Source organism: Zophobas morio, unplaced genomic scaffold, assembly GCF_036711695.1.
Source record: "Zophobas morio isolate AGI-343-1 ecotype UQ-CSIRO unplaced genomic scaffold, CSIRO_AGI_Zmor_V1 ptg000041l, whole genome shotgun sequence".
Taxonomy (NCBI): domain Eukaryota; kingdom Metazoa; phylum Arthropoda; class Insecta; order Coleoptera; family Tenebrionidae; genus Zophobas; species Zophobas morio.
Window position 1 is genome coordinate 2,800,832 of NW_026972146.1, and position 14,992 is coordinate 2,815,823.

At 36.8% G+C, this 14,992-nt stretch overlaps 1 protein-coding gene across 6 annotated transcripts in view; it reads right to left on the reverse strand.

Moving 5' to 3' along the window:
* The window catches only part of LOC135141039 (reticulon-1-A), a 66,252-nt gene that overhangs the window by 13,285 nt on the left and 37,975 nt on the right, over positions 1-14,992 (reverse strand). For 2 of the 6 annotated variants that reach the window (XM_064071863.1, XM_064071866.1), the window contains exon 2: positions 12,598-12,633. The exons of 2 other annotated variants lie outside the window; for them this stretch is intronic. In XM_064071863.1, the coding sequence (XP_063927933.1) occupies positions 12,598-12,633 (36 nt within the window). 2 more of the 6 variants (XM_064071869.1, XM_064071870.1) reach the window with 2 other exon arrangements.

Genomic DNA, 14,992 nt, shown 5'->3' on the forward strand with positions numbered 1-14,992 from the left:
GGGAGCTCCTTTCGTTAGATTTTGAAGTAGTTTGAAAGAATCTCGGGGGTCACTTTTGTTTTGTTTTTGAAGTAGAATCTCGGGGGTCTTTTGTGTCTGGTTTTCGAAGTAGTTTGAAAAAATCTCGGGGGATGACTTTTATTTTATTTTTGAAGTATGTAGGTCTAAAGAATCTCGGGGATCTTTTGTGTTTGGTTTTTGAAGTAGTTTGATAAAATCTTGGGGAACTTTTGTGTCTGGTTTTTGAAGTAGTTTGAAAAAATCTCGGGAACCACTTTTGTTTTTGAAGTAGTTCGAAAGAATCTCGGGGATTTTTTGTGTCTAGTTTTTGAAGTAGTTTGATAAAATCTTGAGAAACTTTAGTGTCTAGTTTGAAAAAATCTCAGAGACCACTTTTGTTTTGTTTTTGAAGTATCTAGTTCTAAAGAATTTCGGGGATCTTTTGTGTCTGGTTTTTGAAGTAGTTTGATAAAATCTTGGGGAACTTTTGTGTCTGGTTTTTGAAGTAGTTTGAAAAAATCTCGGGGACCACTTTTGTTTTTGAAGTAGTTGGAAAAAATCTCGGGGATTCCTTTCGTTAGATTTTGAAGTAGTTTGAGAGAATCTCGGGGACGCCTTTTTTTGAAGTAGTTTGAAAGAATCTCGGGGACCCCTTTTTTCGAAGTAGTTTGATAAAATCTCGGGGAACTTTTATGTCTGGTATTTGAAGTAGTTTGAAAAAATTCTGGGCACTACTTTTGTTTTATTTTTGGAGTAGTTCGAAAGAATCTCGGGAGCTCCTTTCGTTAGATTTTGAAGTAGTTTGAAAGAATCTCGGGGGTCACTTTTGTTTTGTTTTTGAAGTAGAATCTCGGGGGTCTTTTGTGTCTGGTTTTCGAAGTAGTTTGAAAAAATCTCGGGGGATGACTTTTATTTTATTTTTGAAGTATGTAGGTCTAAAGAATCTCGGGGATCTTTTGTGTCTGGTTTTTGAAGTAGTTTGATAAAATCTTGGGGAACTTTTGTGTCTAGTTTTTGAAGTAGTTTGAAAAAATCTCGGGAACCACTTTTGTTTTTGAAGTAGTTCGAAAGAATCTCGGGGATTTTTTGTGTCTAGTTTTTGAAGTAGTTTGATAAAATCTTGAGAAACTTTAGTGTCTAGTTTGAAAAAATCTCAGAGACCACTTTTGTTTTGTTTTTGAAGTATCTAGTTCTAAAGAATTTCGGGGATCTTTTGTGTCTGGTTTTTGAAGTAGTTTGATAAAATCTTGGGGAACTTTTGTGTCTGGTTTTTGAAGTAGTTTGAAAAAATCTCGGGAACCACTTTTGTTTTTGAAGTAGTTGGAAAAAATCTCGGGGATTCCTTTCGTTAGATTTTGAAGTAGTTTGAGAGAATCTCGGGGACGCCTTTTTTTGAAGTAGTTTGAAAGAATCTCGGGGACCCCTTTTTTCGAAGTAGTTTGATAAAATCTCGGGGAACTTTTATGTCTGGTATTTGAAGTAGTTTGAAAAAATTCTGGGCACTACTTTTGTTTTATTTTTGGAGTAGTTCGAAAGAATTTCGGGAGCTCCTTTCGTTAGATTTTGAAGTAGTTTGAAAGAATCTCGGGGGTCACTTTTGTTTTGTTTTTGAAGTAGAATCTCGGGGGTCTTTTGTGTCTGGTTTTCGAAGTAGTTTGAAAAAATCTCGGGGGATGACTTTTATTTTATTTTTGAAGTATGTAGGTCTAAAGAATCTCGGGGATCTTTTGTGTCTGGTTTTTGAAGTAGTTTGATAAAATCTTGGGGAACTTTTGTGTCTAGTTTTTGAAGTAGTTTGAAAAAATCTCGGGAACCACTTTTGTTTTTGAAGTAGTTCGAAAGAATCTCGGGGATTTTTTGTGTCTAGTTTTTGAAGTAGTTTGATAAAATCTTGAGAAACTTTAGTGTCTAGTTTGAAAAAATCTCAGAGACCACTTTTGTTTTGTTTTTGAAGTATCTAGTTCTAAAGAATTTCGGGGATCTTTTGTGTCTGGTTTTTGAAGTAGTTTGATAAAATCTTGGGGAACTTTTGTGTCTGGTTTTTGAAGTAGTTTGAAAAAATCTCGGGGACCACTTTTGTTTTTGAAGTAGTTGGAAAAAATCTCGGGGATTCCTTTCGTTAGATTTTGAAGTAGTTTGAGAGAATCTCGGGGACGCCTTTTTTTGAAGTAGTTTGAAAGAATCTCGGGGACCCCTTTTTTCGAAGTAGTTTGATAAAATCTCGGGGAACTTTTATGTCTGGTATTTGAAGTAGTTTGAAAAAATTCTGGGCACTACTTTTGTTTTATTTTTGGAGTAGTTCGAAAGAATCTCGGGAGCTCCTTTCGTTAGATTTTGAAGTAGTTTGAAAGAATCTCGGGGGTCACTTTTGTTTTGTTTTTGAAGTAGAATCTCGGGGGTCTTTTGTGTCTGGTTTTCGAAGTAGTTTGAAAAAATCTCGGGGGATGACTTTTATTTTATTTTTGAAGTATGTAGGTCTAAAGAATCTCGGGGATCTTTTGTGTCTGGTTTTTGAAGTAGTTTGATAAAATCTTGGGGAACTTTTGTGTCTAGTTTTTGAAGTAGTTTGAAAAAATCTCGGGAACCACTTTTGTTTTTGAAGTAGTTCGAAAGAATCTCGGGGATTTTTTGTGTCTAGTTTTTGAAGTAGTTTGATAAAATCTTGAGAAACTTTTGTGTCTAGTTTGAAAAAATCTCAGAGACCACTTTTGTTTTGTTTTTGAAGTATCTAGTTCTAAAGAATTTCGGGGATCTTTTGTGTCTGGTTTTTGAAGTAGTTTGATAAAATCTTGGGGAACTTTTGTGTCTGGTTTTTGAAGTAGTTTGAAAAAATCTCGGGGACCACTTTTGTTTTTGAAGTAGTTGGAAAAAATCTCGGGGATTCCTTTCGTTAGATTTTGAAGTAGTTTGAGAGAATTTCGAGGACCTTTTGTGTATGGTTTTCGAAGTAGTTTGATAAAATCTCGGGCACTACTTTTGTTTTGTTTTTGGAGTAGTTCGAAAGAATCTCGGGAACTACTTTTGTTAGAGTTTGAAGTAGTTTGAAATATCATGAGATCGTTAAATACTAACCAAAATTTAGTTAATAATCCCCACCAACAATTTGATGACGTCATCTCCAAAATTTATAATTAAAAGTTTTTCTAATTTTATAAGATAAGATACTCTTGTACTTGTGGTGTGTGAAGCCGTGTCGAATTTTCACCCTAGACATCCAGAATTTTTGCAAAAAAATTAAAACTGAATACACTAATTGCAATATAATTGACTTTAGCCCCTCTCTATTTAATCAGAGGACATGGCATTTGCCAAAATCAGTCTTATCTGAACAAGTACTAGCCCCACCCACCCGCCCCTATTTTCTCAGTGGATATGTGACTTGCCAAAATCTGTCTTATCTGAGCAAGTACTAGCCCCGCCCACCCGCCCCTATTTTCTCAGTGGATATGTGATTTGCCAAAGTCAGTCTTATTTTATCAAGTACTAGGCCCGCCCACCCACCCCTATTCTCTCAAAGGATATGTGATTTGCCAAAATAAGATTTATCTTAGCAAGTACTACCCTCTGCTAGTACTTGCTAACATAAGTATTGTTTGGGTAAATGGCATATCCTCTGAGAACATAGGGGGCGGGCGGGTGGGGCTAGTGCTTGCTCAGATAAGACTGATTTTGGCAAATGATATTTCCTCTAAGAAAAAAGAGGGTGGGTGGGTGGGGTTAATACTTGGTGAGAAAATACTGATTTTGGCAGATGACATTTCCTCTAAGAAAAGAGAGGGTGGGTGGGTGGGGCTAGTACTTGCTTACATTAGACTTATTTCGACAAATAGCAAATCCTCTGAGAAAATAGGGGGTGGGTGGGCGTTCCTAATACTTGTTAAGGTAAAACTGATTTTCCCCCTATTAGTTTGAAAAAATGGTCGGCAGCCTGATGAACCGAAACATGTTGAATCTCTCCAAAAACCGCAATTCGATCACTTTTTAATGTAAAAAAAAAAACAATCTGAAACGTAACGCCAGAAAAATATATATGGAATTAATTTCTGGATCGTATATCGTCTTTATGTTTTTTTGTTGTTTTCAACAAAAAATTCCATCTAGAACCGGATTCCATCTAGAACCGGATTGAATTTCAGCGAAGCGTAATCTGCTCGAGCCGATTGATCCAGCCGAATTTTGTTAAAATCCTCGACCACAGTTCCATTAAAACTGACGGAAACTCGCCAAACTCGATTGGTTTTTTAATGAAAATAAACCGATTTTAATTAGGCCGAGAGAAAATGAAAATTCGGAGTTCAACGCACAAGTTATTCATGGACTGTTTTCACGTTTTCGCGCAGTTTCCAAATTTGGAAAAAAACGAGACGCTGATTTTTTAAAGAAAGTTAGGTTAAGATTGATATTTACTACTCGGTCTAGCTAATTCAATTAACTAACCGCCATAACTATTTCGTCGCGAATGACACTTCAGTTTTAACTCGAACCACTCTCGACGAATCGCTATTTTCGTCTCTAATTATAGCAAAAATTCGATGAATCACGCACGCGAAATCTGGACGTTTCCGTAACGGCCGGCGCGCTCGCCCGATTCGCACCACTCGACTTTTCCAAGACAAAGGAGTTAAGCGGAAACGCCGCTTTGTCCGTTCCTCGTGAATATTGTAGTTGGATCGATTGTGAGATGAATTATGTAACGCTTTATTTGAGGACTGACTATTCATGTTTGCGATACTACGACGACTGTTACTACGTGCGAAACTAGTCCGTGTCGATTTTTAAATTGGCCGAAAGACAAAAGACCTGCCAAATATTTGCCCATCAAACGCCAATGAGGCATCGAGTGGAATCGGCGCCAATAATAAACACGGCTTTATTGTCTGATTTAATAAAGCGCCCCCGCACGATCGATTTGTTAGTAAAGCCACCACACACGGTTAATTGTCAGCACGTTACTAAAACTACTCGACGTAAATTAAAAATAACGAAAAAAATTATTGTAGACTTCCATGAATTAGCTTCAGCTTGCGGGTTAAGCAACCGTTCTAAAATTAATCCACCACAAATTCGTGCCTCAGCCGCTTATGAATGCACACATATTAGAAAAAAAAAACCAAAATTATAACGCACACCACAATAAAAATCCTCACGTACTGCCTCGCCTGTCGAGCCTCACTGCACTTAAAAAAATCAAAAATACGAAAATCTGACCGGTCCAGTCGTCAGACGTTCGGCGAGTTTTTCTCGGTTTTCTTTCAGTCTCTCCACACACAGAGCGCAAACGGTTGGTTTTTATGTAAAGCGCAACTTACGCTCATCACGACGCAACACATCGAAGACGCTCATGGCGAAAGAGGCAGGAGCATGCAGCCTATGGAGGAGAGGTCACCAAGTCGGAACGCGAATAATACGAGGAATCCCGGTCGACAGCGCCGAGTCGGCTGGCAGCCTGCCCGGATCGGTGCTAAATTTGACTAGCTCGGGAAAAACGCGACGGTCGAGAGGGCCGCGAACCACCCCCGGACGCGGACGGGCGAGAACAAGGGGGTTGTAAATAAATAAAGCGAGACGAGAGGTGCGGCTGCGCCCGATGCACGAGGAGTCCGGATAAAATCGATTGGGTCCTTGTGGATGGACACGTGATTGTCGACGACGTGCGAGGGGTCGGGTTCGCGCGGCTTGAGGCGGTCGAGGGGGCGGCTTGCACCGGGGGCGGAGCGCGGGGTGCGTTGCGGGTTGCAGGTTGGAACGGGCGATTCGAGATATTTATTTGCTCACGAAAATTTGCTTGGTCGAATTGAGGAAAGTTGAAAAATGGCGCTAAATTTTGCAAGGACTTCTTTTTTTAAACTCGCTACATTCAACAATAAAAATTTCATCGTACGAAGAAACACGAAGTTTATTTTTAAGCTAGGATTTAGATAATGAACGCAGTCTCACGCGAACTTAATTGGCGGATTGGATAAGTTTCATTTTTGCTAATTTATTAACAACCACTAAATTATACCAAAGCTGAAAAACGAACCTGAAAATTGCAGTTTTAAATTAGCTATTCTACATTTTAGAAAAAATCAGAATTTGTATAAAATACTCCTATAATTTTAGAAAATATGTGTAATTTCTAACGTATATATATTTGATCACGTTTTTTTACCCCCGCCCGACTTCTCTAAAAACTGAAAAAATCCTAAGCAAATTTCTTTTTATGTATATACAGAGTGATTACCTGAAATAAGTTGGTCGAGACCAAAAAAAATATATATTTCAGTCAGATGTATTTTTGTGTTGGCGATTAGCTTAACCACCTGTATAATAATTTTTTTTTTTTTATATATTTAAGAAATAATGAGCCATAAGATATAAAATACATAATAAATAAAATTAAAATTATAATCAAATATGAAAAGGCGTAATCACATTTTTTCATCGAAAGATCAGCACAGAAAAAAAAAGACGAACAGACACTCACAGAAAAAGAGAAAAATGCGAGAAGAGAGAGAGAGAGAATAGAGAAAGGAAAAAGAATAGAACTAGAAAAAAGAGAGAACAGAGTAATGGAGAGAGAGTGAAGAGTGAGCGAAAAGATGGAAAGAAGAGACAGAGAATTTGGGGATTTTCGTGTTTTGAGAATTTGGGGATTTTGATGTTTTGAGGATTTAGGGATTTTGGTGTTTTGAGAATTCGAGGACTTTCGTGTCTTGAAGATTTGGGAATTTTGATGTATTTTGGGTTTGAAGATTTTAGTGTATTGAGGATTTGGAGATTTTCGTGTTTTGAGAATTTGGGGAGAGAAAAAAGAGGAGAGAGTAATGGAGAAAGAGAAGAAATAGAGAAGAGAGAGAGAGAGCTGAGAAAGAGAGGTGAGAAAGAGAAGAGTAAAGAGAGAAGAGAAAAGAGAGAAGAGAAAATAGAAGATAGAGAAAGAGAAGAGAGAGAGAAGAGCGGGAAGAGAGGGATTTTGGTGTTTGGAGGATTTAGGGATTTTGGAGTTTTGAGGATTTGGGGATTTTGGTGTTATGAGAATTTGGAGATTTTCGTGTTTTGAGGATTTTGGGATTTTAATGTTTTGAAACTTGGGGATTTTGATGTTTTGAGGATTTGGAGATTTTGGTGTTTTGAGGATTTTCATGTCTTGAGGATTTGGGGACTTTGATGTTTTGAAGATTTTAGTGTGTTGAGGATTTGGAGATTTTCGTGTTGTGAGTATTTGGGGAGAGAAAAAAGAGAAGAGAGTATAATAGAGAAAGAGAAGAAAAAGAGAAGAGAGACAGGTGAGAAAGAGAAGAGAAGAGAGAGAAGAGAAGAGGGAGAAGAGAAAAGAGAAGATAGAGAGAGAAAAGAGCGGGAAGAGGGGGATTTTGGTGTTTGGAGAATTTAGGGATTTTGGAGTTTTGAGGATTTGGGGATTTTGGTGTTATGAGAATTTGGGGATTTTGATGTTTTGAAGATTTGAAGATTTTGGTGTTTTGAGGATTTTCATGTCTTGAGGATTTGGGGATTTTGATGTTTTGAAGATTTTGGTGTATTGAGGATTCGGAGATTTTAGTGTATTGAGGATTTGGAGATTTTCGTGTTTTGAGGATTTGGGGATTTTGGTGTTTTGAGGATTTGGGGGTTTTGGAGTTTTGAGGAATTGGGCAATTTGGTGTTTTGAGGATGAGGATTTTAATGTTTTAAGATTTTCTTGTCGTGAGGATTTGGGGATTTTGATGTTTTCAGGATTTCAAGATTTTAGTGTGTTGAGGATTTGGAGATTTTCGTGTTTTGAAAATTTGGGGATTTTCGTGTCTTGTGGATTTGGGGATTTTGGTGTTTTGAGGATTTGGAAGGATTTGGAAATTGTACTGTTTTGAGAATTTGAGGATTTTCGTGTGTTGAGGATTTGAGTATTTTGATGTTTTGAGGATTTGAAGATTTTAGTGTGCTGAGGATTTGGAGATTTTCGTGTTTTGATTATTTGGGGAGAGAAAAAAGAGAAGAGGGTAATAGAGAAAGAGAAGAAATAGAGAAGAGAGAGAGATGAGACAGAAGAGAAAAGAGAGAAGATAAAAGAGAAGATAGAGAGAGAGAAGAGCGGGAAGAGAGGGATTTTGGTGTTTGGAGGACTTAGGGATTTTGGAGTTTTGAGGATTTGGGGATTTTGGTGTTATGAGAATTTGGGGATTTTGATGTTTTGAAGATTTGAAGATTTTGGTGTTTTGAGGATTTTCATGTCTTGAGGATTTGGGGATTTTGATGTTTTGAAGATTTTAGTGTATCGAGGATTTGGAGATTTTTTTTTTGAGGATTTGGGGATTTTGGTGTTTTGATGATTTGGGGATTTTTGGTGTTTTAAAAATTTTAGTGTATTGAGGATTTGGAGATTTTCGTGTTTTGAGGATTTGGGGATTTTGGTGTTTTGAGGATTTGGGGGTTTTGGAGTTTTGAGGAATTGGGCAATTTGGTGTTTTGAGGATGAGGATTTTAATGTTTTGAGATTTTCTTGTCGTGAGGATTTGGGGATTTTGATGTTTTCAGGATTTGAAGATTTTAGTGTGTTGAGGATTTGGAGATTTTCGTGTTTTGAAGATTTGGGGATTTTAGTGTCTTGAAGATTTGGGGATTTTGGTGTTTTGAGGATTTGGAAGGATTTCGAAATTGTAGTGTTTTGAGAATTTGAGGATTTTCGTGTCTTGAGGATTTGAGTATTTTGATGTTTTGAGGATTTGAAGATTTTAGTGTGTTGAGGAATTGGAGATTTTGTGTTTTGATTATTTGGGGAGAGAAAAAAGAGAAGAGAGTAATAGAGAAAGAGAAGAAATAGAGAAGAGAGAGAGGTGAGACAGAAGAGAAAAGAGAGAAGAGAAAAGAGAGAAGAGAAAAGAGAGAAGAAAAAAGAGAGAAAAGAGAGAAGAGAAAAGAGAAGATAGAGAGAGAAAAGAGCGGGAAGAGAGTGATTTTGGTGTTTGGAGGATTTAGGGATTTTGGAGTTTTGAGGATCTGGGGATTTTGGTGTTATGAGAATTTGGGGATTTTGATGTTTTGAAGATTTGAAGATTTTGGTGTTTTGAGGATTTTCATGTCTTAAGGATTTGGGGACTTTGATGTTTTGAAGATTTTAGTGTATCGAGGATTTGGAGATTTTTGTGTTTTGAGGATTTGGGGATTTTGGTGTTTTGATGATTTGGGGATTTTAGTGTTTTGAGAATTTTGGTGTTTTGAGGATTTGAGGATTTTGGAGTTTTGAGGATTTGGAGAATTTGGTGTTTTGAGGATGAGGATTTTGGTATTTTGAGAATTTTAGTGTTTTGAGATTTTCTTGTCGTGAGGATGAGGATTTTAATGTTTTGAGATTTTCTTGTCGTGAGGATTTGGGGATTTTGATGTTTTCAGGATTTGAAGATTTTAGTATGTTGAAATCCTCAACACACTAAAATCTTCAGATTTTCGTGTTTTGAAGATTTGGGGATTTTCGTGTCTTGAGGATTTGGGGATTTTGGTGTTTTGAGGATTTGGAAGGATTTCGAAATTGTAGTGTTTTGAGAATTTGAGGATTTTCGTGTCTTGAGGATTTGAGTATTTTGATGTTTTGAGGATTTGAGGATTTTAGTGTATTGAGGATTTGGAGATTTTGGTTTTGAGGTTTGGAGATTTTGGCGTTTTGAGGATTTGGGGCTTTTGGAATTTTGAGGATTTTGGACATTTTGAGAATTTGAAGATTTTAGTGTATTGAGGATTTGGAGATTTTTCGTGTTTTGAGAATTTCGAGATTTTGGTGTTTTAAGGATTTGTGGATTTTGGTATTTTGAGGATTTGGGGATTTTGGTGTTTTGAGGATTTTCATGTCTTGAGGAGTTGGGGATTTTGATGTTTTGAGGAGTTGAAGATTTTATTGTATTGGGGATTTGGAGATTTTTGTGTTTTGAGGATCTGGGAATTTTGGTGTTTTGATGATTTGGGGATTTTAGTGTTTTGAGGATTTAAGGATTTTGGAGTTTTGGGGATTTGGACAATTTGGTGTTTTGAGGATGAATATTTTGATGTATTGAGAATTCGAGGATTATCGTGTCTTGAGGATTTGGGGATTTTTCGTGTTTTGAGGATTTGGAGATTTTGGTGTATTGAGGATTTGGGGATTTTGGAATTTTGAGGATTTGGGGATTTTCGTGTTTTGGGGATTTGGAGATTTTGGTGTATTGAGGATTTGGGGATTTTGGAATTTTGAGGATTTGAGGATTTTGAGGATTTGAGGATTTTGAGGATTTGAAGATTTTAGTGTATTGATGATTTGGAGATTTTTCGTGTTTTGAGGATTTGGGAATTTTGGTGTTTTGATGATTTGGGGATTTTAGTGTTTTGAGAATTTTTGTGTTTTGAGGATTTGAGGATTTTGGAGTTTTGAGGATTTGGAGAATTTGGTGTTTTGAGGACGAGGATTTTGGTATTTTGAGAATTTGAGGATTTTCGAGTCTTCGAGGATTTGGGGATTTTAATGTTTTCAGGATTTGAAGATTTTAGTGTATTGAGGATTTGGAGATTTTCCTGTTTTGGGGATTTGGGGATTTTGATGTTTTGAGGATTTGGGTATTTTGATCTTTTGAGGATTTGGGGATTTGAGAATTTGGGGATTTTCGTGTTTTGAGAAGTAAACAGAGAAGGAGAAGAAAAAGAGAGAGAGAGAGAAAGGGAGAATATAGAGAGAACTATGATGAAAGGAGAATAAGCGAGAAGATAGAAAGGGAGAGAGAAAAAGAGAAAAAAGTGAATGAGACAAAGATAAGATAAAGGAGAAAAAGAAAACAGAGAGAAGACAAAGCAAAGAGAGGAAAGAAAGAAATGGGCGAAGAGAGAAAGAAAATGGAGAGGAAGGAAAGAAAAGGTAGAGGAGAGATAGAAGAGAACAACGAGAAGAGAGAGAGAACAGAAAGAAAAGAGAAGTGGGAGGGTTTTAATATTTATTGGTATTGAGAAAGGGATGAAAAGAGAGAAAAAAGAAAAGAGAGGTGAGAGAGAGAGAAGTGGTGAAGAAGAGAAATAAAAGAGAAAAGAGAGGTGACAGGGAAAATAGAACAGTGAGAAAATAGAGAGGTGAGAAAGAAAAGAGAGAGAAGAGAAAGCAAATAGGGAATGGAAGACGAAAAAAATGAAGGGGAGGAAAAAAGGAGTGAGAGCAAAAAGATAGAGAGATAGAGAAAAGACAGTAAAGACGAAAAAAAGGAAAGTGAACGAGAAAGGGAGAGAAGAAAAAAAGAGGGAGAACAGGGTAAAAAGAACAGAGAAAATACAGACAAAAGAGGAAGAAAAAAAAATCACCGGAAGAAAAGAGAGAGAAGGGGGAGAAAAGAGGGGGACAGAGAGAAAGGAGAAAGAAAGGAGAACGCAGAGAGAACAAATAGAAAAGAGAGATAGGTAAGAGAGAAAGGAAGAACAGGGAAAAAAGAACATGGAAAAAATAGAGAGAAGAAATAGAACAGAGAAAAATGAGAAGTGTGAGAGAAAAAGGGTGGAGAAAATAGAGAGAGGAGAGGAAGAAAGGGGGAAAGCAATGAGAAAAGAGAGGAGAAAGAGAAAAGTGGCAAAGAAAAGAAAGAGAGGAGAAGAGAAGAAAAAAAAGAGGTGAGAGAGAAAGGTAAGAGAAGAGAAAAAAAACTAGACAAGGAAAATGAAAATGCCAAAAATGGAGTGAAGACAAAAAGAAAAGTAATATGTCGACAGGAAAGAGAAGAGAGGGAAGAGAGAAAACAGAGACCAAAGTGAGAGGAAAAAAAAGAGGGGAAAAATGAGAAAATCTCACCGTCAAACAATGTTTCGAATGAACTCATTAGCATCATCAGTAGGATCTCAGTATTAAAATAGGTTTTTTTTTCAAGTCCACCACTTATTTTGTGTTGGCAACACAAAATTTTTCCTCTACATCTAGTAATTTATCTTCAGTGGCGTTGCTAGCAGAAAGTCAAAAGGTCTCAGTTTTACAGATATCACAAAACAAGCAAGTTAACCTAACTTTTTCCACTAAAAATTCGTGTCATGTTGCCGCTTATGTTATTAGAAGAAACTTCTAGAAACACGACTTATTTATTTTTTAAATTACGAAAGCTATAAAAGGAATAACAAAATTAGCCAATTTCGTCACACACGACCACAGTTCAAACATATCGACCTGTTCAGTCCTTCGCATGGTACTTATTAATCGCCCATTAAAATTCCATCCCAATGCACTTTGTCACAGGTGATCACACCGCAGATTCATTAATTCATAATCATAAAGAATAAAATGTGAGGGTCAAAGTCGTGACTCAACAACTCTTCCAAAGTAAAAATAAACTTCGCAACACTAGAACCCGAAAATATCGATAACTGCCAATTAATTACGATAATTTCAATCTTAATTGCGCCCCCTTACTTCACGCGCACGAGCCGTCCCTGCCCGCAGTCACGTTCGCACCGCCGTATTGTGGGTTGCAGCGCTGCAGAATTATGCAGATTACGGTAGGTAAGTTCCCCAAGTCCGCTTATCGGTAATTCGCGCTCGGTTGAGTCAACGAAATGACCTCGAATTATCACGTGCCGCTTTGAAATTCGAGCCGAAACCGATAAGGTCACACTAAATACTAGCATTACCTTTGGGATTCAGTCTTTCTGGATTGAACCAAGTGTCTGAAAAGAAAAAAAGTTAGTTAGTAAGGGGTTAGACTAGTGCATGCCGACTACTGTGCGTTAGAGGGGATAAAAATTTCCTTCTCAAACGAAGAAAATAGGTCGCTGCTATCGATCACACAACAACACTCACACGGAAATTTTTCTAAGAGACATTCGTCCGTCACATGTTGCGCAATTTGCGTCTAGTTTATAAGCACTAAAGGGAATTGTTTAAACATTGAGCGGTTATTGACATGCTAAGCAGATAAAGAGCGAGACGAGGAGATTATCTAGTGTAGGAGAGGTTCGAATATCTTCACCTCGACCTTGCGGGAGAATAATAAAGCATGTGGATGGTTTAGCAGCGAAGCCAGAAAAAAGCGGCGGTTTAGTGTGGAGCAGGTAAAAAGTCGAGGTTTCGGTGTTTCAGAGGGGTTAAATTTTTTATAGAAGCATAATGTGCTATGGAAAACATTAACATATGTACATAACGACACATGTGGGCCGCAAAATCACCAACGGTTTAACGCAGCCATAGATTTTGTTAGTGATAAGACTGATAAGTAAAAAGCGGATTCTAGGGCAAATGCCGTTCATTTAGGTTGTAGGCAAATACATGAAATGTTTATTTGAGCCCTACTTAGTTATGTCTATTAGCCTATTTTTGGTCATTTAATGTTTCCGGTACTATAAAGAAAGATAATCCAACCCGACTTACTTTTGGGTAAAAGGGTCACTTTAAAAAAAAGACATTTGGAGCCCCCCAGGTTTTGCATTTTTACTAAAGACAGTTAGGACTCACCCGAAACTTTCACATTAAAAAAAAGACATTTGGGGCTCCCGAGAAAGTTTCACATTTTTAATAAAGATAGGTGGGACCCCCGAGAAGGTTTTACATTTTCAATAAATACAGTTGGGACACCCGGGAAGGTTTTACATTTTTAATAAAGGCAGTTGGGACCCCCGAGAAGGTTTTTCATTTTTAATAAAGACATTTGGGGCCTTCGAGAAGGTTTTACATTTTTACTAAAGACAGTTGGGACCCCCGAGAAGGTTTTACATTTTTAAAAAAGACAGTTGGGACCCCCGAGAAGGTTTTTCATTTTTAATGAAGACAGTTGGGACCTCCGAGAAGGTTTCACATTTAAAAAAAGACATTTGGGGCCTTCGAGAAGGTTTTACATTGAAAAAAAAGACATGTGAGACCCCCGAGAAGGTTTTACATTTTTAATAAAGGCAGTTGGGACCCCCGAGAAGGTTTTTCATTTTTAATAAAGACATTTGGGGCCTTCGAGAAGGTTTTACATTTTTACTAAAGACAGTTGGGACCCCCGAGAAGGTTTTACATTTTTAAAAAAGACAGTTGGGACCCCCGAGAAGGTTTTTCATTTTTAATGAAGACAGTTGGGACCTCCGAGAAGGTTTCACATTTAAAAAAAGACATTTGGGGCCTTCGAGAAGGTTTTACATTGAAAAAAAAGACATGTGAGACCCCCGAGAAGGTTTTACATTTTTAAAAAAGACAGTTGGGACCCCCGAGAAAGTTTCACATTGAAAAAAAAAGACATTTGAGGCCCCCGAGAAGGTTTTACATTTTTAAAAAAGACATTTGAGACCCCCGAGAAGGCTTTACATTTTTAAAAAAGACAGTTAGGACCTCCGAGAAGGTTTTACTAATATCAATGTTATCAATCAACTTTAAATGTACCAGAAAAGAAAGAGAACAAAAAATAATAGTAAAATATAGGGTGTTCTATTTAAAGAAACTGCAACATCGATATTTGAAAATTGTAATAATAAAAAAAAATACCTTTGGGAATAACATAGCAACGTCGCATCGGTATTTAAGAAAACATTGGTCGAAGGTTATTTCAACAGAACTTCCCTCGCCCCCGAAGTCTAGCCAAATAAATCCCACTTCTCCAAAAAATTATCTATTTTTTTGCCATGTTTGTTTTCTAATAGCCTCTATAAAGTAAAAATCAGTGGCGTAAATAACATTCCCGCAGCTTATTTGACTTGAATTTTTGCTTCAATTTTTCATTCTTGTTCCTTCATTTTTTCGAGTTTTGAAGTTTAAATTTAATTTTTCAATTCAAGTTCTAGATTTTGCAATTTTTCGATTTGAGTTTCTCGAGGTTTGAATTTTTAATTTTTTCATTTGCAATTTTTCGTTTCAGCTTTTTATTTTCTTTATTTTTACAAGTTTTCAATGTTCCGATTTTATGATTTATTGTTTTTTCACTGTCACTTTTTTCAATTTTTCGTTTCGTCAATTTTTCAATTTGCAATTTATCAATTTTTCGTTTTTTTTTTCTTTAATTTTACGATACCTCTTCACGTTTTTTTTTTTAATTTCCAGTTTTCGGATTTTCCA